At 42.1% G+C, this 27,750-nt stretch overlaps 1 protein-coding gene across 6 annotated transcripts; it reads right to left on the minus strand.

The window, feature by feature from the left end:
- Positions 1-4,126: 4,126 nt before the first annotated feature.
- On the minus strand, positions 4,127-27,544 carry dglucy (D-glutamate cyclase). 6 transcript variants are annotated; one of them, XM_061696514.1, is made up of 17 exons: positions 27,362-27,544; positions 27,052-27,122; positions 23,496-23,591; positions 19,405-19,558; positions 18,834-18,920; positions 18,310-18,463; positions 14,349-14,499; positions 14,133-14,255; positions 11,333-11,566; positions 10,817-10,934; positions 10,506-10,648; positions 8,850-8,949; positions 5,900-6,048; positions 5,335-5,454; positions 4,935-5,092; positions 4,717-4,867; positions 4,127-4,574 (listed from the first exon to the last, which is right to left on the minus strand). In XM_061696514.1, coding segments are annotated over exons 2-17 (2,004 nt in total). In that variant the 5' UTR covers positions 27,116-27,122; positions 27,362-27,544; the 3' UTR covers positions 4,127-4,572. The 6 variants fall into 6 exon arrangements, with proteins under 6 accessions (XP_061552498.1, XP_061552493.1, XP_061552495.1 ...); XM_061696509.1 differs by having other exon boundaries at positions 18,289-18,463; XM_061696511.1 differs by having other exon boundaries at positions 18,289-18,463; positions 27,457-27,481.
- Between the last annotated feature and the right edge of the window lie 206 nt (positions 27,545-27,750).

The following is a 27,750-nucleotide window of genomic DNA, read 5'->3' on the forward strand; positions in this document are numbered from 1 at the left end:
CAGTTGCTTGTTGGTGGCTTATTACCATAATGCCGAGTATGAACAAAATTAGGGGCGACTGGCTTGACTTCTTTACGAGAAGAGGCTGGCTTGACCGCAGTTCGCAAGCAGGCAACATAACATTATGTAGCCACCAAGTGCTAGGACTAATGTTTGCACGTAAACATGCCAGCGTTCTGTGGAATCATGCGCTAAAGCATGGGTGTCCAACTAATTTTTTTGTCTCGGGCCGTATTGCAGTTATGATTTCCCTCAGAGGGCTGTTAGAACAGTGAAATGTTGACTCACCAAATCATATTATTACCACTACACAACAAATTGAGGGATAACTAGTTTTGAAATCAGAAGACAACGATAGTGGTTTGTTTAAATTACTGTAGAAGAAGGGTTTGGCAACAGAAAAATGCAATATCTCAACATTATTGTTTATTATTATGACAATTTGGAATTCGGATACAATTTTAGCAAAAATCACGGAAGTTGATGAGCATGATTTGCTTTCACGGGCCACATAAAATGATGTGGCGGGCCGCATCTGGCCCCCGGGCCTGGAGTTCGACACCTATGCTCTAACGGTTCGGTAAACATTGGTTTGTGTGCATGAATAAATGTTGATAATGGCGACCAGGTATGTTGACAACGGCAAGCACGGGAGGCAATGCGCCTGTCACCATACAACATCCTATTGGTCAACGTCAAGGTGCGCTGCCGGAGAGTTGTCATCAGAAGATAGATATCCCTCTCCGGAACTTTCAGCTGCCAATCAATGTCTTCTTTCGTTTCTCCTAAGGGAGGAGGAGAATTTCAAGTGACCTACATCGGTGGAAGCCATCCGGTTCGCCGCTGCCTCGCAACGCGTGTCGTGCCAGACAGCAAGACACTATAGCCCAAATAACACAAAACACATTTCACTTCAGAAAATATGTATGTTTCTGAGTCATGGGCACAGACGGCCAACAACAGTGACCGTGACTTTGCATATATGCTCAACTTGTGCGGCGAGTGAGAACATTTCTACGCATTTATTAGTCAACGAGGCACAACGAGTACTAAAGAAACAACAGCAATAATGGCACTTTAACTGTTGAAAAATATCTTTCCTATAAAATTAGGAGTAACAGGCTGAAATTATAAATCAATACAGTATATGAAATGTACAGAATTAAGTATTAAAGAGGTAACAGGACATTACTCCAAGAAATGGTCATTTCCAGCTTCCGTGGATCATTGGTTGCGAGTTGCCCTCCTCCCGGGTGGTGGTTGGCTCCATTGGCGGCTGGGGGCCCCTTGCTCTCCTGGGCCGGTGTTGGGGTTTTGGTGGTGGTGTGTGCTGGGCGGCGTGGATGGTTGCGGGCTTGGGTGGTGTCCTCTCAGCTGGCTCCCCACGAGATTGGCGCCCTGGCCCTTCCTTTCCCTTTTGGATGGGTGAGACGGAGTCCGCCCGTCCAAATTGCCCTGGCACAGACACTCTGGGCACCAGATGCCTGACAACCATGTGTGAGGGTAAGATTTCCAAAGACACGAATATAGGATTTAGTTTCTTGATGTGGGCTGCTCACAATGAAACAGCCTGTACAATGCCATGAAAAAGTATCGGCCCCCTTCTCAACTTCTTATATTATTGCATAGTTTCCCCACAATGTTTAAGATCATCAAACAAATGTAAATAGACAATTATAACCCAAGTGAACTTTAAATGCTGGTTTTAAATGGTCATATATTAAAGGGGAAAAAAATATTCAGTTACCTGGCCCCGAGTGAAAAAGTAATTACTAGTTAAATCATTCATTAATTGTGGCTAATCACAATTTTTGGTTAATTTTCACTGATCACACCCAAGCCTGACTACCTCCAGAACTGTTAAATCAAGGAACCACTTAAACAGAATCCATCCCGACAAAAGATCTAAAAAAGCGGCAACAAAACGACACGATCCAAAGAAATTCCAGAACAGTCGAGAAATGACATCTATCAGTCTAAAGCTTTGGGACTCCAGCAAACCATAGACAGCGCCATTATCCTCGCATGGAGAAAATATGGAACAGCGGTGAATTATGGCTGGCTTGCAAAGATTACCCCAAGAGAACAGCAATGGCTCACCCCGGAGGCCACAAATGAACTCAGGACAACTTCTAAAGAACTGCAGGACTCCCTTGCCTCAGTTAACGTCAGCGTTCATGACACAACAATAAAGAAGAGACTGGGCTAAAAATGGCATCCATGGCGGAGTTCCAAGATGAAAACCACTGCTGACCAAAAGAACATAAAGTCGGCCAAAATATCTCCACAGAGAAGTGGAAGACTTACTGCCAGTTGTAGAAAACGCTTGATTCCAGTTGCTGCTGCTGAGGATTGCACATGTGCCTGACAGTTCTGAGGACCCGGATTAAAATCTGGCCTCCCTCTGTAGTTTGCATGTTCTCCCCCTGCCTGTGTGGGTTTTCTACGGGTACTTCGGTTTCCTCCCACAGTCCCAAAACCTGCATGGTAGGTTAATTGAAGACTCTAACTTGTCCGTTGGTGTGAGCAGGAGTGCAAATGATCATTTGTTTATATGTGCCCTCCCCGGCTGGCGCCCAGTTCAAGGTGTACCCAGCTGCGACAGGCGCCAGCACACCCGTGACCCTGACCTGGAAAACGGATAGCTAACTCAAATGTTACTAGCTAAGCTGCCCTTCTATAATACTGTAACAAATAATAATACGGCCAAAGGTTTTAAAGAAGACCTGAAACCGGATGTCAAATTTATCATGTTTCAACGTGACAACTCGTCATGTTAAAACTGAACTTTATTTTTCTGGTGAGGCAGGAATCCGCTTCCGCAGTTTCAGGAGTTGCCCTTGTTTGTGTTTTGTGCCTCGATGATTTTCAGCGTTAAAAAGGCCTACAGATCCATTATTGTGCGTGATCAGACGTCAACAAGACAGGTGAAAAATGTATTTTTCAAAACTAAAAGAACTACGACAATGTGTTGGAATGTGTGGGTCACCCATTGTTGTTATCATTTTGTTACGCATAGCTCTGTCAGAATGATGAATACACCATGTTAATGAAAACAGTAAATGCATAATTTACAGTTAGGCAGTCTGAGGAATTTGGCGACTGGTTGAATGATCTCATCCCAAAAAAATCTCAGCCTATTTATACCATTGTGTGTTGATATTGTTTGCCATTAGAGAACTGCAAGAGTTTTTTTTTTTTTTTACACCATCACAGTGTCCAAAGCGCTTTACAAAGCTTCACATTCACAAACTCACACATTCATACGCCAGTGGGCGACTGCTGCCATGCAAGGCGCTGCCAGGCCCACTTGTGTCTCGGCCAAGGACACTTTGACATGCGGACAGTCGGAGCCGGGATACGAAGCGGCGACCCTTCAGTCGCTGCTCTACCTACTGAGCCGCAACCACCCAAGCATAGTAAGGAAGACACTTACTGGGTGGACTGGTGATGCAAAATGCTGATCCTCTGCTGATTAATTAGTAAAGTCCCAGACTGTGTCAGAAAAGGTTCCGGGACTGGTGTCACAAAAGATAGTTTTCAAATCAAAACTACAACTTTTCCCCTTCAAAGTAAACTCCCTGGAGTCTTAACACTCTTTCCAAGCCTAGTCTGCCTTGGCTTCATGCATTCCTGGAAGGATTCTTCCAGGATCCGGGATATCGTCATGGCCATCTTAATATTGTCCAAATATGTCTTCAAAACGGGTCCACTTGATGACCCCTTTGAGCTTGAGAAAGACAGAACAAACATCACACAGGACAGTAGGCTAAGTAGGGAAGTTGGTCCAGGACGGCGATGTTCTTCCCGGCCAGGACCTGTCAGATGCTCAGGGCATTGTAACCATGCGCGTTGCCATGGCAACGCAATCACGATTTCTCCTGCCACAGCTCTTTTCGAGCATGAAACGAAACAAGGATGTCTTTGTAGATGTGCTGGTTGGTCTTCTGGCCCACAGTCAAGGTCGAAACTCGTAGTTTGGTTTTGAAGTCTTCTGTGACACAATGACCCCAGTCCCGAATCTTTTCTGACACAACTGGCATACATTCAGACGAAAACATGAGGTACAAATGCACATTTTAATGGTTCCCTAAAAATATAATAATGTTCTGTTTTGATTGACACGACCATATGGGTATTCATTTAACATGATTTATTGTGGATGAATAAATTACAGCTAGCAGTCGTACATTGGTGTCTATGGAGGGATGAAACATCAGAGAATCTATTCCTACTGTTATCCAGTGTACAACAAGAGATTCAATTATTTAATTTGTCATATACCCAAACTAAAATGTATGTTAATCATTTCATGAATCAGATTATGCATTAAACAGAATCGCATCATACACAAACATTTTAGTACATTTCCAGTCGGCCTAACTTACTGATTACAATTTGATACAAGAAAATAAAGGGCTATGGTTTAGGCTAAATATTTTCTTACATTTCTCAGTGAACAAAGCATGATTCCTAAAGATAAAATAGATATATGTAGGAGACGGGACTCTTCAGATTTTAGGAGGTCTTCACTCTGTTGAACGTCACCATTCTACTGTTGGCATGAGTTGTCTCTAGATAGTCAACAAATGACATTGATACAATTATATAACCACGTTTACAACCAAAATACATTATAAAACGAGCATTTGTTTTAGCCAAAAGCAACATGCAATGAACGGCAAAAAGAAACTTGCATGTGCAATGAAGTCTTACATTTGGCTGAACCAAGAGTGACCTCCAGTAGTCTGGTGATGATGTCAGAATGTGTAGGATGAAAGGTCAAGCCATCCACCTCCATGGCCAGATGCGCAGTTCTCCCACTTCGAATGTCAAAACGCACGAGAGTTGACAAGATTGACTCCTCCTAGAGATCAATATTCACAAAGATATTCAGTTAGATAGATTCTAATTGATGCAAACGTGCATATAACCTTGTCCACAGATGGCAGATTCGCAGTCCAGTCTTGTAGCTGTGTGGGGGTTTGGTGATCAACCCCCAGGCCTTTCTTTCGGTATCGCTGGTGGGCGGGGCAGGTGTTGAGCAGGTAGAGGCCACAGGCGACAGCGTACCCTCCCCAGTTAGAAACCCCTGCAAGTGGTAAAGAGAGTGAAAACAGAAATGATCCATCACAATACTTTTGTATTCGTGTGTCCACTCAACGCCTTAATTCATAATCGGCCTATGATGATCGTGGAGGGTGAAGTTGGCCTTACGGAGAGCTCGGTCTATTTTTTGGCCGCTCTCGCATATATCAATAGTGGCTTTTCCACCAACCAGCCCAGGAACTTTGAGTTCATGGTAGCAGAAGAAGATGGTCTGTTAATCCAAACCTGCAGTGATGGCGTAGTCGGCGGGCACGTCACATGCTATCAGATCCCCCTTTGGCATCAGTTTCTTGACTTTCTCCTTCACTTTACCCATCCCCAACTCATTTCCACCATCACCAATGCCTGCAGGGGATAAGATGTGCTGAGCAAACGGGATGACATTGGTAGGATAGTGTGTATTTGAGTGTAGTAGCACGGCCCTACATAAGTTTGCTAGATTGTTAAAAGGGAGACAATTTATTGATGCAAGTGCACCACAGACATAATATCTCTCTAGTCTGCTATTTGCAATTGTATTTAATACAGACAACTTAATGTCACGCTCTGCATCATTACTTATGCAATCATTTTCTATTTTCTCCTATGTCCACCATATATTTGAAACAACCCTAACCTGTAAACTGAACAGAAACTGCATTGATTGTCATGTTTTTCATGCTAAATAAAGTGGGAAAATGAAGTATAATTTAGCTCGTAATCAAACATTAGCAATTTCTGTCCTGGCAAAAATGAATGTTTTATCAGCTGCTCAATTTTTTTCTTACTGTCACACAGATGTGTTCACTACCTGTAGTGGTAATTCCTGGAATGTCCTTTGCAGCAAGAAATAGGTCGTCAATTGGATCTACCAGATGTTTGATGTTTACTCCCCTCATGTTGTAGTAGTTTCCATCCTCAGCTCGTCCACTACGCTCTATTGCCACTAAGTGGTCATACCTGGTAACACATATTATAACAATCATGGTTCTTCGATACATTGTAACAAATTATTTTGGAGAGTGGTAAATTTAATCCATGAAAATAATCTAAAATTTACATCATTTTTTTTAGATCGTTTTTTTGGGGCATTTTGGGTAAATACTACCCACACTACCTATTTGACAACAGTAAAAAGTGTTACCAAGAAAAACTGAATAAAATCCAGCTAAAAGCCATTGGTACTACAATATGCATCACGTGACGCGTGCATGCCGCACTAATTGGCTGACGTGTCATCAGGTCATCTGCAGCGAAATGGCACCGCCCATTGATGATAATTGATCACTCTGATTGGTTGTTAGCTAATGAATCAGCACAAAAGGAAACAAATGAGAAAGTTGTTAGCTAGCGAAACAGCACAAAAGCAAACAAACGACAAAGAAACTTACATTTGTTCCTGCTTGTATTATGAGTGTGTCAGGTAAGGTTAGCAGACCATATGTGGATTTCATTTCATAAAACCATGTGGATTTTATGGAAAACAATGATTGAAGTCATTTGGCATTGCATTTTCTTTTGAAAGACTTGATACTGCCAAAGTAGGCAGACCTGCATCAATGAAATAAATAATAATAATAAGTTCTAATAGAGAACATCAATATTGGGGAACACAAATTATACTAGCCCTCTCTAAACTCAGCCCCTGTGGTTGAAATGTAATCACAAATGGTTGGTAAACTTTATCCAAGTTTTGTAAGTATCTTATAGCTGTGGAATTAAGGTATTCTTCACCCAAAATATGTGGTTTTATTGTATCCAATTCCTCTCCTTGAGGTGTCACCTTATCGTGGTGGAGGGGTTTGTGTGTCCCAATGATCCTAGGAGCTAAGTTGTCTGGGACTTCACACCCCTGGTAGGGTCACCCATGGCAAACAGGTCCGAGGTGAGGGACCAGACAAAGCACAGCTCCAAAAATCTCTATGAAGAAAAAAATCTATTGGATCCAAGTTTCCCTTGCCCGGACGCGGGTCACCGGGGCCCCCCTCTGGAGCCAGGCCTGGAGGTGGGGCGAGAAGGCGAGCGCCTGGTGGCCGGGCCTGCACCCACCCGATTGGAGTTCTGTTATTGGACAATCGGGTGAAGAGAGGGGCCGCGCTGTCACCTGATCACCAGGCCCAAACGTATTATGAGGGTCTGCTGGGAACGTCTGGCAGAATCCCCTGTCAGAAGGAGTTTCAACTCCCACCTCCGGCAGAACTTCAACCACGTCTCGGGGGAGGCGGGGGACATTGAGTCTGAGTGGACCATGTTCTGCGCCTCTATTTCAGAGGCGGCCGACCGGAGCTGTGGCCGTCAGATAGCTATGGCCGTCAGATAGTCGGTGCCTGCCGTGGCGGCAATCCCCGAACCAGTTGGTGGACACCAGCGGTGAAGGATGCCGTCAAGCTGAAGGAGTCCTATCGGCCCTTTTTGGCCTGTGGGACTCCTGAGGCAACTGATGGGTACCGGCTGGCCAAGCGGAATGCAGCTTTGGTGGTCGCTGAGGCAAAAACTCTGGCATGGGAAGAGTTCGGGTGAGACCATGGACTGTGTCCCTCGTGGAGTCCTGTGGGGGGTGCTTCGGGAGTATGGGGTACCGAACCCCCTAATACGGGCTGTTCGGTCCCTGTACGACTGGTGTCAGAGTTTGGTCCGCATTGCCGGCAGTAAGTCAGACTCGTTTCCAGTGAGGGTTGGACTCCGTCAAGACTGCCCTTTGTCACTGATTCTGTTCATAACTTTTATGGACAGAATTTCAAGGCGCAGCCGAGGGGTAGAGGGGGTCCGGTTTGGCGGCCTCAGTATTGTTGGCTTCATCAGGCTGTGATCGCCAACTCTCACTGAAGCGGTTCGCAGCAGAGTGTGACGCGGCTGTGATGAAAATCAGCACCTCCAAATCTGAGACCATGGTCCTCAGTCAGAAAAGGGTGGCGTTCCCTCTCTTGGTCGGAGATGAGATGCTGCCCCAAGTGGAGGAGTTCAAATATCTTGGAGTCACGAGTGAGGGAAGAATAGAACGGGAGATCAACAGGCGGATCGGTGCAGCATCTGTAGTGATGCGGACTTTGCATCGGTCCGTTGTGGTGAAGAAGGAGCTAAACCGAAAGGCGAAGCTCTCTATTTACCGGTCAATCTACGTTCCTACCCTCACCTATGGTCACGAGCTGTGGGTCGAAAGAACAAGATCTCGGATACAAGCGGCCGAAATGAGTTTCCTCCACAGGGTGTCCGGGCTCTCCCTTAGAGATAGGGTGAGAAGCTCGGTCATCCGGGAGGGGCTCAGAGTAGAGCCACTGCTTTTCACAATCGAAATACAACCCGGCAAAGTGGCTAGCGGGAGTGGTCCTGCTACCTGCTACTGCTGAAATCCACCTGCATTTGGCGGGTGTTAATGTTAAACCATGGTGACTGCACTCTTGAGCTGTGTCTGGGGGTGTTCCACGCAAAGGCACTTCAACAGTATCCAGTAAGCATACTTCTATCCCTCCAACAAATAGCAATTTATTTTTGTCCGCGACAGGCCTCGAACGTGACCCTATGATTTCAAAGCCTAAGTCCTTCCAGGTGAGCAACTGTCGCCTCAAAGGCAATTCAAAGCAAGAAACTGGAGGTAGTCTGTCATTCCAACATCTCCTCAGAGTGGTCATTGAGTTTACCCTTATGAGACTTTTTTGTCACATTTATCCACTCAGCCATTAATCATTCACATCGGAAGAGGACAAATGCCTAACTACTTGCCATTTAGTTTACATGCTTTGGTGCACTTGGCAGTTACTGACCTTGGCTTAGTCGGGTCTCCATGGTGACACAAAAAGTGAAGTGCAGAGTTCGGAACACTTTCTTCGAAGATGACCAGTGGAATTGTTGATTTCAGGACACCTGAGGATGGAATTACAAAATCATTAATGTTGTTTGAATGCATGCATTGAAACTAAAGCTATTGTGTCAAAAAATATTTTTTCCTGTTACTGTATTTTAAAAGTCATCACATGTATACTATTCTGCATAAAAAATTGCTACGAAATGTTAACAATACACGTTTTCTGAAGGAGATGAACACAGCTCAACATCTTATACACTGTATATACCAGTACTCTCTTGTGGCCTGACAAGACACCACAATGAACGCCTTCACACGTGGCCTGTATATATAAAGTAGCGGAGAAAAAACAAAAAAAAAACAAAAAAAACCTTGACAGTTGAGAATGAGAACTCTTTCCCAAGTGCCTTGTGATGGAAGTTCTTCAACAGAACATTATTACCATAAATTGGTAATAATGTTGGAATTGACACAATTCCGGCTGGGATGAGACACCTCCTCCCTGCCTAGGAGAGCAAACCCCTTGCAGACTGACAATTTCGGCAAACCACGACTTTGCTGGCCACCTTCAAGGAAAGATCCTGCGGATGCACTGCCTCAAGAACAGATCCACCTCCAATGTCTGCTCTAGAACCCATCACATACAGTTTCAAGCCCCCCCAATCTGGAATGAAGTTCCACCCACAGATTTAACCAGTACCTCTCAGAGACAAGGACGTGAAGACAGCACCACAGGGACAGAGACTGGAGCAGCAAGAGAAGTGAGCGTGTCTCCCCATATTTCCAGCCCAAGAAAGTCACGTTGCTGACTCTGCATTAACAATCCCTTTTCAAGGTTCACTGAGAAGCCCAGGGCTTGCTGCTTGGAGTCCAGTATTAGTGCCCAATTGTCCAGGGTAACATGCACTTATCTCCCTCCCTGAGATGAGTCAACAGAACCTCTACAAATTTTGGTAAATGTGCACTGGGGGAGCAATAGCCCAAAGGCCAGCGCGAAATATTTCCAACCTCTGCCTTTGGCTGTATAGCAAATTTAAAATAAAATAAAAATAAAATCAACAACCCTATTGTCGCTGTCGGGCGAAAACCAACAATGGTCGAATTCAGATTTTTTCACAAATTGACCCTATTGGTCTGTCATCACTTTTTCTATAATTTTTCCGCAATATTAACCCATTCAAAGTGGTGAAAATAGCTTGAGAACAAATCTATTGACACTCGAATGCTCAAAATCTCTGAGAAGTGTTGTAAAACTGCCTATTTCCTCATTCTGCTGAAGCCATGCAGCATAACAGCATAAATCAATTCGGCGTGATGTGTTGATGTGAGTGTGCAACGGTATATGATAGCAATATATGGTATCATACCAACTTGAATGAAGCAGTGTTTGGGAACTCACTTAAGATGGTGTTTTTTTGTTTGTTTGTTTGTTTTCTGAAAAGTGGTCATTTTGGAGGTGTGAGGATTCCGCCTGACAGCAATGGCACATTTAGACACAAACTTGTCAATTTTGGCAAAATGAAAACAACATGGTCTGAATTCATGTTATTGCTGAGGGTAGTGCAACTGCCTTTAAAAAACAACAAAAACTCAAGCTTCAGCACAAAAGTCTTACCTGTCCTCACAGCTTCATCAATGATGGCCTGGTTCATTGACAAGGCTCTCCTGTCCGTTATCATTGTAACTTGCTTGCCAAGGGAAAGCATCATGGTTGCCATGGCAATAGCTCCGGGTGGGCCATCAGTCTCATCAGGAGGGCTCAAGGTGAAACAAGTCAAATGTATGTTTAGGTGTGACAGAGCCTCGTGCTGTGATGATGAGGCTCAACCTTAAATTATGCAGCTCAGAAAATACACTACCATTATCTTGTTTCCTAGAATTATGACAATCTAAACTCCATCAGAGATTTTTGAAAGGTGTATGTACCTGTGCATGTAGTGTGTGGGGAAACCTGTCGTTATGGCAACAGATGACGAGTGAGCGAGTGCGAGGCACGAGCGTAGAAGTTCATCTTGAATAAACAATGCTTTGATCCCCCGTAGACCTGTTTGACAGAGGTTAAAAAAGTGAGAATCAATTTCCTGCCCAATGAGGAGGACCACTCAGACATTACACAAACATCAACAAAATAACTTCCAGCAATTTCTAGGCTGAGAAAAATTATTTCAATCGTTCACATTTTTAACATCAGATTTTTTCAGCTGAGACCAAGAACTTTTACAACTTGCTGGAATGTATTTGCCATTTAAGTCAATCTTCTATTCAGCATGACATTATCTCGGCAAGAGATGTTTTAATGAATTTTTGCATATTTGAATTTAATATATAACTGATACTATAAGGCTATTTGATGTTTGAAAAATAAAACCTCAAGACATGATGTAAGAGATGTGCAAGTAGGTACATCCGTGATATGCTGTAGTAAGTAATCATCTACAGTACCTGGATCTTCTCCTATGATTGTATCCAGCTGCCTGATCTTTGCAACAGCCCTCTGTGATGCCAGACTGTACAACAACGGATTTTGGGATATCTGGAAGCAGAGGGGGGTCAGCTCCGGAGTGAGGCTTGTGGCTTGAGATTTCTTGCTGTCAGGGGTATGAGAGACGAGGGAGGAGTCTTTCACATCAGTCAAGAACATGCAGCCTGGCGAGTGACTGAATGCCAAAGATGGCTCTGGAAATCAAGCAACATGAGTCCTTTTTTACCACTGTTTCCATTAGGTGATCATCAACTATACAAAAAAATCAGGGGGGGAAAAAAAAAAAAAAAAAAAAATGTTGAAGGTGGTGAAATATATTTTTACAGCCGGTTACAAAGGCCTGGGGCCTTGTGGGCTAATGAAGTACTTAAGTTGCATTAATAAGGAGGATAAATCATGTTGCAAATTCTCTCATACCAGATAGAACCTGAACAAATACATTGAATTAAATCTCTACCTATTATTTATTATTTTATATATACATTTATAATTTTCATATGTGCAATTCAATGGTGATATGTAATACTTTTGAGAGGTGCATATACACACACACAAGCCTATTAAAAGTGGGTTTGCTCTGCTTGACTGATGTGAACTTAAGCAAAGGAACCGTTACCCACGCTGACGGTCCTGGCAACGTATTCAGCAAAAAGCATTATGGGAACCCGAAGTTCATTCCGGCAATATTTTTAACTACAGTACTGTAGTTGTGTGTGTGTGTGTGTATATATATATATATATATATATATATATATATATATATATATATATATATATATATATATATATATATATATATATATATATATATATATATATATATATATATATATATATATATATCCTTATCCTCACTAGGGTCACGGGCATGCTGGAGCCTATCGCAGCTATCTTCGAACTGGTCGCCAGCCAATCGCAGGGCAACAACCATTCGCACTTACAGTCTAACCTACGGGCAATTTAGAGTCTTCAATCTACAACCCCAATTTCAATGAAGTTGGGACGTTGTTGTTAAACAAATAAAAACAAAATACAATGATTTGCAAACCATGTTCGACCTATATTTAATTGAATACACTACAAAGACAAGATATTTACTGTTCAAACTGATAAACTTTATTGTTTTTAGCAAATAATCATTTGGCTGCAACACGTTCCAAAAAAGCTGGGGCAGGGTCATGTTTACCACTGTTTACCACTGTGTTACATCACCTTTTCTTTGAACAAAATTCAATAAACGGTTGGGAACTGAGGACACTAATTGTTGAAGCTTTCTTTGTAGGTGGAATTCTTTCCCATTCTTGCTTGATGTACAGCATCAGCTGTTGAACAGTCCGGGGTCTCCGTTGTTGGATTTTACACTTCATAATGCACACATTTTCAATTGGAGACAGGTCTGGACTGCAGGCAGGCCAGTCTACTACCTGCACTCTTTTACTACAAAGTTTGGCATTGTCTTGCTGAAATAAGCAGGCGCGTTCATGAAAAAGACGTTGCTTGGATGGCAGGATATGTTTCTCCAAAACCTGTATTTACCTTTCAGCATTAATGGTGCCTTCACAGATGTGTAAGTTACCCATGCCATTGGGACTAACACAGCCACATACCATCACAGATGGTGGCTTTTGAACTTTGCATCCATAACAGTCCGGATGGTTCTTTTCCTCTTTGGCCCAGAGGACACAACGTCCACAATTTCCCAAAACAATTTGAAATGTGGACTCGTCGGACCACAGAACACTGTTCCACTTTGCATCAGTCCATCTTAGATGAGCTCGGGCCCAGAAAAGCCTGCGGCATTTCTGGGTGTTGTTGATGAATGGCTTTTGCTTTGCATAGTAGTAAGTAGTAAGTTACGGGTGTGGCGCCGAATTGTATTTACTGAAATTTGGTTTTCTAAAGTGTTCCTGAGCCCATGTGGTGATATCCTTTACACACTGATGTCTGTTTTCGATACAGTGCCGCCTGAGGGATCGAAGGTCAAGGGCATACAATGTTGGTTTTTGGCCAGGCCGCTAACATGCAGTTATTTCTCCAGATTCTCTGAACCTTTTGATGATATTATGGACCGTAGATGATGAAATCCCTAAATTCCTTGCAATTGAACATTGAGTAACATTGTCCTTAAACCCTTCGACTATTTTCTCACGCACTTGTTCACAAAGAGGTGAACCTCGCCCCATCTTTGCTTGTGAATGACTGAGCAATTCAGGGACGCTCCTTTTATACCCTATCATGGCACCAACCTGTTCCAAATTAGCCTGTTCACCTGTGGAATGTTCCAAACAGGTGTTTGATGAGCATTCCTCAACTTTAGCAGTCTTTTTTGCCACCTGTCACAGCTTTTTAGGAACGTGTTGCAGCCATAAAATTCTAAGTTAATGGTTAAAACGCTAAAAATAATAAAGTTTATCAGTTTGAATATTAAATTTCTTGTCTTTGTAGTGTATTCAATTAAATATAGGTTGAACATGATTTGCAAATTATTGGATTCTGTTTTTATTTATGTTTAACACAACGTCCCAACTTCATTGGAATTGGGGTTGTACCTATCATGCATGTTTTTGGGATGTGGGAGGAAACCGGAGTACCCAGAGAAAAGCCACGCAGGCACGGGGAGAACATGCAAACTCCACATAGGCGGGGCCGGGATTTGAACCCGATCCTCAGAACTGTGAGGGAGATGTGCTAAACAGTTGATCACCATGCCGCCAAAATAACAACATTACAACTAAATATTTTCAAACAGATGAGACTGACTGCTGCTGACGATTGCCTCTATGGCAGTTACTCCACAGGCCCAAAAGACTGGAACATCCCCAGACTGCAGCTCAACTTGATCCCCATAGTCTGGTCTGGACAGGTCCTGTATGCCAAGGAAAGCTAAACATGCAAAGCCAAAGTTCACATTTACTTCAAAGAAAAAGGCAATTTCCTCTAAAATCGTGTTTCAGAGGCAACAATGTGATTTTGTACCTGCATCCCCTATGTGCACTGGGGCTCCATGTGCTTGTGGGTTAAGGTGAGTGACCTGGACTGCTGCATCCAGCATGGTAGATGGAACCGGACGCATCGACACCACAAGAGGGCAATTGAAAACACCAGGTCGAATACAGGGAACAGCAGTCTATAAACAAGTAATCACTTGATAAAGGCAATGGCCATTGACTAAGCACACGCCAAGACCATTTTAGCATTCCAACTCAGTTACGAGGGTGACTGTCAGAAAGTAATGAGCCCAATTTAATTCAACCATTGATCATTTTAGACTTGAAACTATGGGTGCATCTCAAGTCCCTTCCCTACAACGTTGCTAGCTCCTTGTTCCACAAAACATTGAACGCGGCCCGGAAGTTGTCGTCACACCACCATATTAATGCGTGTCTCATATGTCTTAAACGCCCATCGAGGAACGAGGAGCTAGAATCGAGGAGCCTCCAGGAGCTAGCTTAAATCGAGGGACGTCTGATCTATCCTCCGCTGAAGTTCGTTACCTCCTTGATAGTGACGTTCGAATAAGGGCATGCACCAGCTGGATCGTGAACAGAGCAGAACTTCAAATTAAATAGCTAATTTTCTGTTTTCGCTATTCATTAATAATTATTATCATTATTTTAGTTGAATTATATATTTTTTTCTGTCTGTTGTATTTGTGGCAGTATTTAATAACATAATTAAATTGGCTCATAGTTACCATACACCTAACCAACCACATATTTCTAAGGTTTGTGGAGTAATTAGGCTGTCATTTTGTGAAATGCATAGAGGGCCCATAAAATTAAAAATGTTCTGTTGGTTCTACAGTTTTTGCATTCAACGTAATACATAATACATATTAACACATAACATACTGTATATTTACGAGTCTTTTGGAGTTTTTTTTTTTTTTTTTTTTTTTTAAGTTTTAAAGTCTATCCTCTTCCTGTCAGCCATTATGTAAAGGATGTAATTGTTGGATGCCTCTCAGAAGCAGAGCGGTATGATTGAGTTCCGCCACTAAACATTTTCAAAAGGTTGCAAAATGTGTATGGGGAAGCTGCAATAGGCTACAGCACAGTCAAAAAGTGTGTGTCAAGGATTAAAGAAAAGAACAAGACCCTGCTTTGATTGACCTCTGTAACAAGCAAAGGAGAGCATGAAGTCATCAGTTCCATTGGCTGGTCAACCATGACCCGTCCATACTACCGTATTTTTCGGACTATAAATTGCAGTTTCTTTCATAGTTTGGCCGGGGGTGCGATTTATACTCCCGAGCGATTTATATGTGAAATTATGAACACATTATTATATAATCTCACGTTGTATTTTCACACTGACAACCGCAAGAGGGCGCTCTAGGCCTGACGAAAGCGACGTAGAAGAGGAAGCCGCGCATCGCCGACCTCCGGAGTTGGCGGAGTTGTTTCGAAGTGACACCGAGGATGAAGATTGGATTTCGTGATTTGGAGTGACACTGATGGTTTGCTAAACTTGTTAGCATGTTCTTTATGCTATAGTTAGCTGAATAACTCTTAATATATTACGTTAACATACCAGGCACGTTCTCAATTCGTTGTTTTTGCGTCATGTAACGTTAGCTGAATGTGTTACTTTAGCATACCGTACACGTATTCACCCTGTTGTTCTCTATTCTATTTTTATTTTAAATTGCCTTTCAAGATTAAATGTTTGTTCTTGGTGTTGGATTTTATCAAATAAATTTCCCCCTAAAAATACGACTTATACTCCAGTGCGACGTATACATGTTTTTTGGAGCTTTAAAGATGCCATATTTTACCAAACCAACTTTTTCTAGTATTTGGGATGTAATATTGGCTCTATGGTGCCTCAGACAACATGTGAAATATGAATTCAAATTGTCCAGACGTTTTTCTGCCGAGAGTCCTCAGGTCATTCGAATTTCTTGAGCTTATCTACATCACTAGCGAAGATCTCCGCCGACCTCTCCGCTCCCGAGCCGATGCTGTCAACATAAACACGTGTGCTCTCACAAGAGGTGTGTGTACCAACAAAGTCATTTCGTGCATTCAGTAACAACAAGCCGTGGTTCACTGCCAAATTTAAGATACTTCGCCAAGCTAAGGAAGGCGCATATCAGAGCGGGGACAGGTCCCTGTATAATCAAGCTAGAAACCAGCTGACCAAAGAAATTAACATTGCAAAGAGAAATTATGCAGCAAAATTGGAAAAACAGTTTAGCGCTAACGACTCTAAATCAGTATGGCATGCATTCCAATCGCTGACCCATTACAAGCGACAATCACCCCAAGCTGAGAACAATAGCACACTAGCCAACGACCCGGTCATCAGCTCTTCCAGCTCCTTCCCTCAGGTAGGCGCGACCGATCAATGCAAACTAGAACTAGCAGACATTCCAACAGCTTGTTCCCTCTTGCAATCAACTTCTTAAACACCTAACCTACAATTCCATTGCAACATGCTGGCAGTTTTTGACTTGAGTTTGTTGTCACATTTCTGTCGGGCCAATTATACATACTCGTGAACTCACTGTAGTAGTCTCGCCACGCTGCACTCTCTGCATATCTGTTGTTGACCAATACTGCCCACTCACGCCAGAGTAGCATCTGCCCCACTTGCACACTGACTGAGGAGTATCTGCAACATTTGCACAATCAACGTTGTCCCAGATTATCACGCTACAAGTCACTTTAAACTGCATACACTCCTTGAAGTCTCGGCGACATTTGTACAATGGTTATGGCACCGGACTATTGCTATATTAGTCATTCAAACTGCTCTAAGTGCTAGAGGACTCTGCATCTTTTTGCACAATTCTAAAAAAATAAAATAAATTAAAAAAAAAGAATTAAAAAAAAATTGTACCGGCATTACCAGATAACAAGCAACCATTTATTGCTCAGTGGCTGTTTTTCTCAATGTCTTTATGTCTCAAAAGCGTTCTCTGTCAGTTGACTGTCTGTTGTCGAACTAGAGCGGCTCCAACTACCGGAGACAAATTCCTTGTGTGTTTTTTGGACATACTTGGCAAATAAAGATGATTTTGATTCTTAAGTCGGTCTTCTACACGGGGGCAACCAATCAGAGGAAAGGGGGCGGTCTTAGCCAAATATGGACAAAGCGGATACAAAACTGGCTCAAAGAGAGAAGTAGCTGTCAGAGGGGCCTTTTTCTAGACGAGTATGACGAAACCAAGGGTTTTTTTTTTTTTTTTTTAATGAAATCGACACTTATACCCTATGGAGGTCTAAATAGCCAAAATATGGGACCTTTAAATGAAGGAGTTAGGGGTCAGCACTTCTCTGATGACGAACAAGTAAAGCAAGCTGTAAAAAAGTGGTTTAAAGAGCAGCCTAGTGCTGGCATGCATCCCTGTTCATCGATACACAGTCAGTGTTGCAAAAAAGGCAGATTATATTGAAACACCCATCCATCCATCCATTTTCTCTACTGCTCATCCTCACTAGGGTCACGGGCTGCTGGAGCCTTTCCCAGCTATCTTCGGGCGAGAGGCAGAGTAGACCCTGAACTGGTCACCAGCCAATCGCAGGGCACATAGAAAAACAACCATTCGCACTCACGTTCACACCTATGGGCAATTTAGAGTCTTCAATCAACCGAGCACGCATACTTTTGGGATGTGGGAGGCAATCGGAGTGCCTGGAGAAAACCCACCCAGGCACGGGGAGAACAGGCTAACTCCACGCAGGCGGGACTGGGATTTGAAACCGGGTCCCCAGAACTGTGAGGCAGATGCGCTAACCCGTCGCCCACCGTGCAGCATATTGAAACGTATAAATAAATAATAAATCCCCAGTTTTTGGCCTTTATTTCTATGTCTAGTGCCTTTCTATTGCAATAAATAAGGCTTGGGGAAAATTGGGCTCATTACTTTTTGACTGCCCCTCATACAATTAATTTAATGTACAGACAGGACCTTGACACATTTGTTTGACACCTTGTACATGCTGACATTTCTGCCTTGCTCCACATTCCTGACAACAACTCCAGCTTTCTTCAGGCTGCCCTCAAAACCAAAGCTGCAGCCCAGATAGAAACAAACCATGTCTGACCACTCGTCAGAAGGCACAGACTGCTTCTGCGATATAGTCCTAAAAAGAGAAAACATGTCAAGTCTGAATTCTAATAAATAAGAATTTCATCTATTTAACAGATTAAGGATTATAAAGCCACATTTACACGCTATTAAATATTGCTTTAAATGTAGAGGAAACAAAAAAAAGTATTCGTGTCTGTAAATCTGTAACAAATTAAAGACACAAATCCATAGATGTTCTACTTTTACTTTACAAACCAGAGTTTTAAAGATAGCTCCATACTCTGGGCTTCATTGATGTAATTATTCATTTAATAAATGAATCATCTTCTGCATAATTATCTTGAAAAAGCTCTAAACATCAACGTGTAACTGTGTTTAATTAATCAAAATGCATTTGTTGTGTTTGTTCTTTGCAAGGACACCTGAGTGAATCACTATAGTTCTGCAGGCTGGAGACACTTTTTACCAGAACACCATCCTGATACACTCGGTACTGTGAGATGTCTGTTCTGATGAAACAGAAAAAAGCAAGCAAAATCACATACTACACACAACTATCATTATATACCACAGTCAACAGGTCTCAGAGAAAGAGAGAGACTCCAACTTCAACTGTTCAGTTATTCTTCTTGAAGTGGAAAACAACAATTGAATGTTGTTATTGTGTTATTGTCTGTACTGTCTGTCCCAGAGGAGACAACACACTTCCAGACAGTTCATTCCTGGGCTGTGAAGGACAAAGTTCATGACTCTCAACCGGCAATGAATGCAGCAGAAAAATAATGTGTGTACTCTTTATAATGGACTGAAGTGCTTAGGGCATTCCAAATGCTGTCTTTGTAAATTTGACTGGATATTCAATAAATTCAACTATATACGAAAAAGAATATCTCACTTTGGATATTGAAAATCAAAGCATTAGAGGCTCAGCTCAACATAAATAATTACGTACTTACACTTACCAAAAAGACAAAATCCATAATTATGTGATACCTGATGTCAGCATCTTTTGCCAGAAGTGGGCATGAGGTCTCTCCCGGTTGGCTGCAGTAGAGGAGTGGCAAAGGTGCAGGATTGCTGCGGCAAAACACTTCAAAATCATTGGCCAGATGTTTGGGCAAGATGACAACATTTGCCTGCTGGTATCCTAACACACAAAAACAATGGATACACAACATATCAACCAAGACACATTCAAAGGCTATATACTGTATGTTTTATATTATATTGATATATACAACCCCAATTCCAATGAAGTTGGGACGTTGTGTTAAACATAAATAAAAACAGAATACAATGATTTGCAAATCATGTTCAACCTATATTTAATTGAATACACTACAAAGACAACATATTTAATGTTCAAACTGATTAACTTGATTGTTTTTAGCAAATAATCATTAACTTAGAATTTTATGGCTGCAATATGTTCCAAAAAAGCTAGGACAGGGTCATGTTTACCACTGTGTTACATTACCTTTTCTTTTAACAATATTCAATTAACGTTTGGGAACTGAGGACACTAATTGTTGAAGCTTTGTAGCTGGAATTCTGTCCCATTCTTGCTTGATTCCATAAAATTCTAAGTTAATGATTACTTGCTAAAAACAATCAAGTTTATCAGTTTGAACATTAAATATCTTGTCTTTATAGTGTATTCAATTAAATATAGGTTGAACATGATTTGCAAATCATTGTATTCCCTTTTTTATTTGTTTAACACAACCTCCCAACTTCATTGGAATTGGGGTTGTACATATATACCCTCCCCCCACACAAACACAGACACAGTACATATTGCATTGAAAGCCTTTCTGACACACCTTATGTACACAAACAAACACACACACACACACAGTGTTGTCTGAAAATTCAAATCACCACAATAAGAACAAAATCAAGAATTTTGTGCTAGTGTAGTTTGCTTGGAACTATGAACTCTTCTCTCATATCCACTGTTTAGTTTTGCAGCCCGTTTTCCACTTGCTGCCAACAGCGTACCCAATCTGTTAGAGTGAGTGAAAATAGAATTTAGATCCCCTTGTCAGAGTCTGAATAAAGGACGGGACCCAAAACGCACAACTCCAATTCAATGGAGAGTTTCAAAAATAGCAGTTTAATAAACGCGCAGGGTTTGGTACACAGAAAGAACGCCCTGAACTGTTCGCCAGCCAATCGCAGGGCACATATAAACATAACAACCATTTGCACTCATTCACACCGACGGATAATTTAGAATCTCCAATTAACGTCGCATGCGTGTTTTGGGGATGTGGGAGGAAACCGAAGTACCGGGAGAAACCCCACGCAGGCACAGGGAGAACATGCAAACTACACACAGGCAAGGCTGCATTTGAACCCAGGTCCTCAGAACTGGGAGGCAGATGTTCTAACCAGTCGTCAGGGCTTTCTGGTATGAGTAAGCCCTCTATAAGAACCAAGCACCTTCATTCCATCGGTGGCTATCCAGTGAAACTGTGAGTTAATGTGCGAGGTAAAAGTATGTGAACTATTTGGAATTTCTTAAATTTCTGCATCAATTCATCATCAACTGTAGTCTGATCTTCACCAACTATAAATCTTGAGAACAAACAAACATTCTGCTTAAACTAATACCACACAAACAATTTTGAGTTTTAACATTTTTATTGAAAATAAAAAGCCAACATTCACAGGACAGGGAGTAAAAACTAAGTGAACCCTTTGATTTAATAAATGGTTGATCCTTTTTTGGCAGCCATAACCTCAACTTAACCTTTCCTGAAGTTGCAGATCAGATGTGGACAATGATTCGGATTAATTTTGGACCATTCCTCTTAAAATTTATTTTAATTGTTGCAATTCAGCAAGATTCCTGGGATATTCTGGTGTGAATTGCTCTCTTGAGCTCAAGCCACAGCATCTCAGTGACGAATTAGACGACCCAGCTGCCGGTCCTGCCGAGTAGTCGAGTTGGATTCATAATGACGCTAGCAACAAAGCCACCACTATTGAGTCTTTGTTTTTCCAAAACAAGATCTCTTGTACATAAAACAGACAACTTGGAATGATCACTCGCTGGAAATGGCTACGTATGTCATTGAGGTGTTTTGAAACTTGACTTAACCGGACGATACGTGATGCTTGCATGCAGCGAGCCAGTCCCCTTAAAAAATGGGGGTTACATACATGAACTTAACATTTCCACATCATTGACCTGATTTGGATGTACATCCCATCAAATTAAAGCTGAAAGTCTGCAATTAAAGCACATCTTGTTCGTGTCATTTCAAATCTATTGTGGTGGTGGTTAGAGCCGAAAAGATGAGAATTGTGTCCATGTCCCATGAATGAAGAGTTGAACAAGTTTAGCCTCTGGAGCTTGTGAAGAAAAAAATAACCATGGAGTGAGATATGGAAAACATTTTTCTGCACCTGACATTTAGGGCAAGCCGAAAGATACTATTACAAAGCCTGTCTACAAAGCTTGACAAAGCTGAACAGACCAGAGAGCTGATCTGTTTGCAACACCACTTTTCCGTTGCTGGACCTTGGATGGCGCCCGCTTGGGAATGTCTTAGCATAAGACAAACAATGGCTTGCTGTTTTATCAAGGCTAGATATCTCAGAAAAGTTACACCAGAGATATGGAACAATATAATAATGCATTAAACTTTTAGTTTAATTTATTTTAATGTAGTTTGTCATTTTTTATTTATAAGCACAACCTGCACTTTCTTGGATAACATACAAAAACACTAATTGACATTGCGAAAAACTGCCTGCACACAGTCAGACACAGCTCCAAATGGGCAAGGAAGATATTATGGGAAACAAACAACACTAAGAACTTAGGAGCTGAGAGGAAAATGAGATGGGATCATGAACGAGCTCAGGAGTAGACTCATTGTGTACAGCACTGCTTTGCATCCTTCAAGCTCGATGACCTCAGGTCCAGGATCAGAGCTGAACAACCAAAACCTTGACACTCAAAGTGGGTTTCTCCTGGAATCAGCAGAGGAGCTTTCGACCACTCAGCATAAATGGGGCCCTGGTGGGGAAGGTGGAAACATTGAGGTACCTCTACATCAACATCTCCCAGGACCGGGCATGGTCACACCACCTCAGCACTCTGGTAAACAAGGCTAACCCACATCATTACCATCTCAGGCGGCTGAGCTCCCCCGTCACAGTGCTCAGTAACTTCTATACTCATACTGTGGATAGCATCCTAAGTGAGAGCATTGTCCTCTGGATGGGGAACACCAACAAGCGTGACCAACTGGACAACTGGATCTGAAGAGGGTGGTCCAACCACCCTTCCCAAACTGTGAGACTTCTACACCAAGTGCAGCAGATCAAGAGTCAGGAGACTCTACCCCAAAGATTAACTCTTTGCCCTCCTGCCATCAGGGAAACGATACAGGTTTCTCAGGAAGACTGAGGAGGAGTTTCTCTCCCCAGGCCATGAGGCTGTTGAAGAAGGACTACTGCTTATACTTGTATAATTACAGCGGCTGAAATAAGTATTAACACGTAGATTTTAGGTCTTGTCTTGGCTTTCCATGCCTTTTTCCTTTCATGTGTTCAATACTTTTTCCCTGTGTCATTTCATATTATTACACATCACTTAATTTCTGATCTTATTTGTACTACTTTGTTTGCATGTATAGATTACTTGGTTGTTCCCAACATCTAGTAAAATTTGCATGTCTAGAGCACATTTGGAAATATATTTAGTGAGAAAAATACTTATTTGTGTTAAATACTTATTTAAAATTTTTTTTTAAAAAAAGCAAACGAGTTCCCCACGGGGTGAGCCAAGTCTAGCTCGCAGACACCAACTACGTAGCTGCACTGTCTCAAGATCCATTTAATTAAGACAAATGCTCAGAAATCAGAGTAAATCTAATGTTAATTATGGAAGAAATCAAATCTACGATATATATACACACACACGATACCAATTCCACTTGATAGTTTCTATTCTTTTAAACACTTTGAAAATATTGCGTTTTTTTTCTCAATGTTCCAAAGACAATGAAGATAAATCTTTCCCAGAGCCAACCAGAATACACATAGGACTGTAATGCACACATTCTTACCATTGGCTAATCCAGATGTGGTGGTTATTCTGGAATCTTCATTTCTAATGAGCAGCCTTAATTCCGCAGGACCCAACCAATGTAAATGATCCGACACTGCCATCACAGAGAAAATACATTCAGTCACATGCAGTGTAGAAAATAATCAACAATCCAAGCCATAAAAAAGGTGGAGGTCGTAGTTCATCCAAGCGCCATCTGCTGCCTACTTCTTGCTATCACAGATTTAGCCAGTCACAAAGTCTGTTCCTTTGCTATGTCTCATGTAAGCGTGCGGATGAATAGCCAGGATTCAATTTAAATGGTTGCATTTTTCATATGAAAAAGTGAAAAAAATAACGCTTCATTTGCAAAAGTGAACATGAAACAAGAAACCGCATGGTTTCTTGGTTTCAACCAAAACGTATGCAAACGGCCAGATTCCAACTGTTAGCCATACAAAATTATTTGCTTTGCTGGTATATCTACACTGTACACTGAGGGCCAAGTGTATGACCCCCTGCACAATCTCATCACAGGCATCAAAATGCTGTATCCAAATTCTGCCTTTACGGAAGTAATAATTTTTAAATTTGGTTTATAATGTCAATCAAAACTGAGCATTATTCTCTTTTTACCGGTAGAATTTTTCATACAGCTCAACATAAAGTCATACAACACTATTGTTTGCAAAAAAGGAAAGCTACAACATAACATCACTGGTTCTGTGTGCCGTAAAATAGCTGCAATTCTCCAAAACCAAAAGTTTTTTTAACGGTGGATCTGTATGCCTTTTGTGCTGGAACAGTTTTGCTGTGTAACATGGGAGTTTGATATAGTCTCTCTGCTTATTTTAAAGACATTTTATTTATTCTGCTGTTTTCCGGACAGAAAAAGGTTTTCGGGGACAGGCAGAGGGACAGAGTGGACAAGGGGAATTGGGGTGCGAACCACAGCAGAACAATAATCTAGATATTTGAGCACAAATAACGTTACAATAGTCAAATCATCTTATTTGTGGGTGAGTACGAGTGGACCATGTTCCGTGCCTCCATTGTTGAGGCGGCTGACTGGAGCTGTGGCCGTAAGGTTATCGGTTCCTGTTGTGGCGGCAATCCCCAAACCTTTGGTGGACACCAGCGGTCAGGGATGTCGTCAAGCTGAAGAAGGAGTCCTATCAGGCCTTTTTGGCCTATGACCTTTGGTCTCGAACTGTGGGTCGTGACCGAAAGAACAAGATCCCGGAAGAGCTGGATGAAGTGGCTGGGGAGAGGGAAGTCTGTGCTCCCTTGCTAAGGCTACCGCCCCCGCTGTTAACCCAGTCACCTAGTCAATTGCCATAAAAAGTTGGAAACACAAACAGTGAATCGATATGAGGTTAGTATTAATCTGCACAATTAGCAAGCCATCTGCAAATATTAGCATGCTTGATGCATTAGCTTGTAGCCTACATCTCACTAAAGACGTGACTTCCAGCTTTTCCCTGTCTGTCGTCACTGCCGGAGTGAGTCACTCGCACAATTTGCCTAACGGAAACCAACCATTTCCACTCTGGCTTTAAATAAACCCATTTCTCAATTAACTTCACAAACTCGTTTTTAACTGTAGATGTGCACATTTGCACATTAAATTACTTAAAAAACAATACAAGATGTGATACATGCAGGCATTGTTTCTGCAGGAGTTACACAAAGGCTCTTAACTGCATATGGATTGGAGGCCCGGCGCGCTACGGCTTCCCCCCCCTTTCTCAGCTCAGCGTATGTTGCGTCGCGAGTTTCAACATACATGCGGAACATCACGTGACCAACGCGGAATATGGAAGCGCTGCCTTCCTGTGTATGCTATACTAACGACCGTAACGTGGATTGCTGACATGAGACTATGAAGTTTTCTTTTCTTTATGACTGGTGTCTGAGCGAGGAGGAAGTCCTTTTACCCGGTTTGCCGAATTCGGAAGTAGGTTGTGCATGTACCGGATTTCTGTTTCGAGTATAGGTTGGTTTGCTTAAGTCTTTTTTCATTATTGTGTGAAGATTAGGTTTATTTTAAAGTACCATTTATTTCCATAAAACCAATAATTAAAGCAAATTATCTCGCGCAATGCTATATTCGGACATGCAAACACCAAAGGCATGAAAAAGTTGACACAACAAAACAAAACATAGGGGGGTTCTGGGGGGATTCGCCGGGATCCCGCATTTTTATTTTTTCAATTTTAACATAAATTGAGCAATCTGGAAGACTCTGAAGACTACAATCTTCTTCTTCTCCTCCTTTCGGCTTGATTTCTCAAGTACTGAGTAAATAAAGAAAAAATAAAACAACAAAAACATCTGCAATTCACTGCACGGTGTTTTCTCACGCTATAAGTCAGTTGAAATATCCACGTTTGGGCAAGACAGTCCAAGAAAAAAAACTACAATACATAAAAGCTGTTGTTTTTGTTCGTGTACACGTCAACACGAGTAGCGTGCCGTTGTCTTCATGGTAACGACGACCTTCCAAAAATGGCCGCCACGTGGCTTATCTAGTGTTAATACCTATATACCTAGAAGCACCGTAGATGACGTTTATGTGAGGTCATGTGACTTTGTGTCGTTTGATTGGTGAACTAGACTTAAACGTCACTAGCGCTTCAATTTGCTTGGCCCAATGCAGAAGTAAAAGTCGTCGTCTCGCGCACGAAATAGTTGATAAATCAGCAATAATTGATAAATAAAAGTAGCAAGCGACATGTAGATAGTTGTAATGTAGTAAAAGTATCGTTACTTCTTAGCAGCAGAAGCGGCGTAAGTGTTTTTTCTGGTCTCGTCAAGTTCTGTGACTCATCCAAAGCAGGTCCCGAGCGCACAGGCGGAACCGCAGGCCAATGCGCTCGCATATTAGTCCGCCGCGGAGTAATATTCAGAAATTACATCTGTGTGTGGATGGTGAATGTGTGGAATGGATTTAGCTTGTTAGCATTCAAGGAGTATGAAACTTCCTGTGACGACAGCGACTCCCCGCCCTTCAGTTATTCTAAATATTTACTACAGACTAGTAGCATACAAACTACAGATGGTGTCACAGTTTATTTTGTTGTCGTCTACTCTTGTGAGAAACCCGGTGAATACTTTAGAAAAAAGTCCATAATATTTTGGAGAAATCTGCGGAGTATTCAACAATTATGTGCGTGGAAGGGTACTCAAATAAATGGGTAAGTCAAAGATGTCCCATTATTAATTCATGTATAAATTAGAAGAAGTGCCCTTTTTCTCACTTGAGTCCATGCCCCCACCAAAATGTCCGGTGCACGTCCATGACGACGCCGATGTCTGTTAGCGGGCTATGGCTTGCTCTCTAGCTCTAGATTATGTCTTAACCTCCACTGAACCCCTGAGACTGACCCACCGAGCCCCTGGGGTTTGACACAGGCCATATGGCTGTGCTCTTAACGGTAACATGCCCACAGTTATGTAGCATTAAGGTGTTGGTCATATTGGAATTCAGGCTAAATTTGTGTTTGGAGGGGGGGCAGTGAAGTCAGTTAAAGATGCACTTTTTCTTTTGAGTTGGGTTAGGGTTTAGGCTTTACCTCTGTCACAGATACTTCTGAAGAGTCTTAAGGAAAGCCTTGTGCCTTTGGCAGCAGTCAGCATGGTTTACCTAACATTGGAGCAGACAAGATTTATTTTGTTCACTTTTTATCCCGAAGGTGCCCCCACTTACTGCTCACTACACTTGCACTATTAGAGGAATCCATTACTATAGCTGTATCAAAAAATAACGCTCTCAGAAGGTCACCGAGTTTACATGCGCTATAAGACAGAGCAAAACTTTTCATACGGAAATTTTATTGGATGTGTGGCAAAATATGACGCATGTCATATAGTGAACATACTTGCCCTGATATTGTTTCCCTTTCAGAAGAGTACAATGATTCCCCTCGTCCCGACTACTCATTTGCGTTACAAATTCAGTTCGCCACGTTTCTTCGTACCTCTGGCAAGCTTTATATATGGGACATATTGAAAATCGAGCAGTCGAAGAGAACAGAAGAGCGAGGGTAGGTCATAGACATGTATCGAAAACGCGGAGCCTGTGTCCGCCCCCTCCTTCGACGAGTCAGAGGAGCCGTCCGCGGGCACAGATATCGTATATAACACTAGATACGCCCAGACCTAGAGCGACTTGGAGCGACGTGCAGAGTGGCCGCCATCTTGAAGTGGGTGTCCCGCGATAGTCCCGCCCCTTCACTCCATTCATTTCTATTGAGACTTTGAGCAGAAACACA

Source organism: Phycodurus eques, chromosome 14 (assembly GCF_024500275.1).
Source record: "Phycodurus eques isolate BA_2022a chromosome 14, UOR_Pequ_1.1, whole genome shotgun sequence".
NCBI classification, from domain to species: Eukaryota; Metazoa; Chordata; class Actinopteri; order Syngnathiformes; family Syngnathidae; genus Phycodurus; species Phycodurus eques.

What these genes read in the sequence shown, in the direction of transcription:
- dglucy (XM_061696509.1), bottom strand. Translation starts at nt 27,115, where the DNA reads ATGCTGACTGCTGCCAAAGGCACAAGGCTTTCCTTAAGACTCTTCAGA. An exon ending in TGTCAAACAAATGTGTCAAG is followed by an intron (nt 14,500 to 18,288) that starts GTCCTGTCTGTA and finishes ACTTGTTTATAG; the next exon opens with ACTGCTGTTCCCTGTATTCG. An exon ending in AGTGCACATAGGGGATGCAG is followed by an intron (nt 14,256 to 14,348) that starts GTACAAAATCAC and finishes TTGCATGTTTAG; the next exon opens with CTTTCCTTGGCATACAGGAC.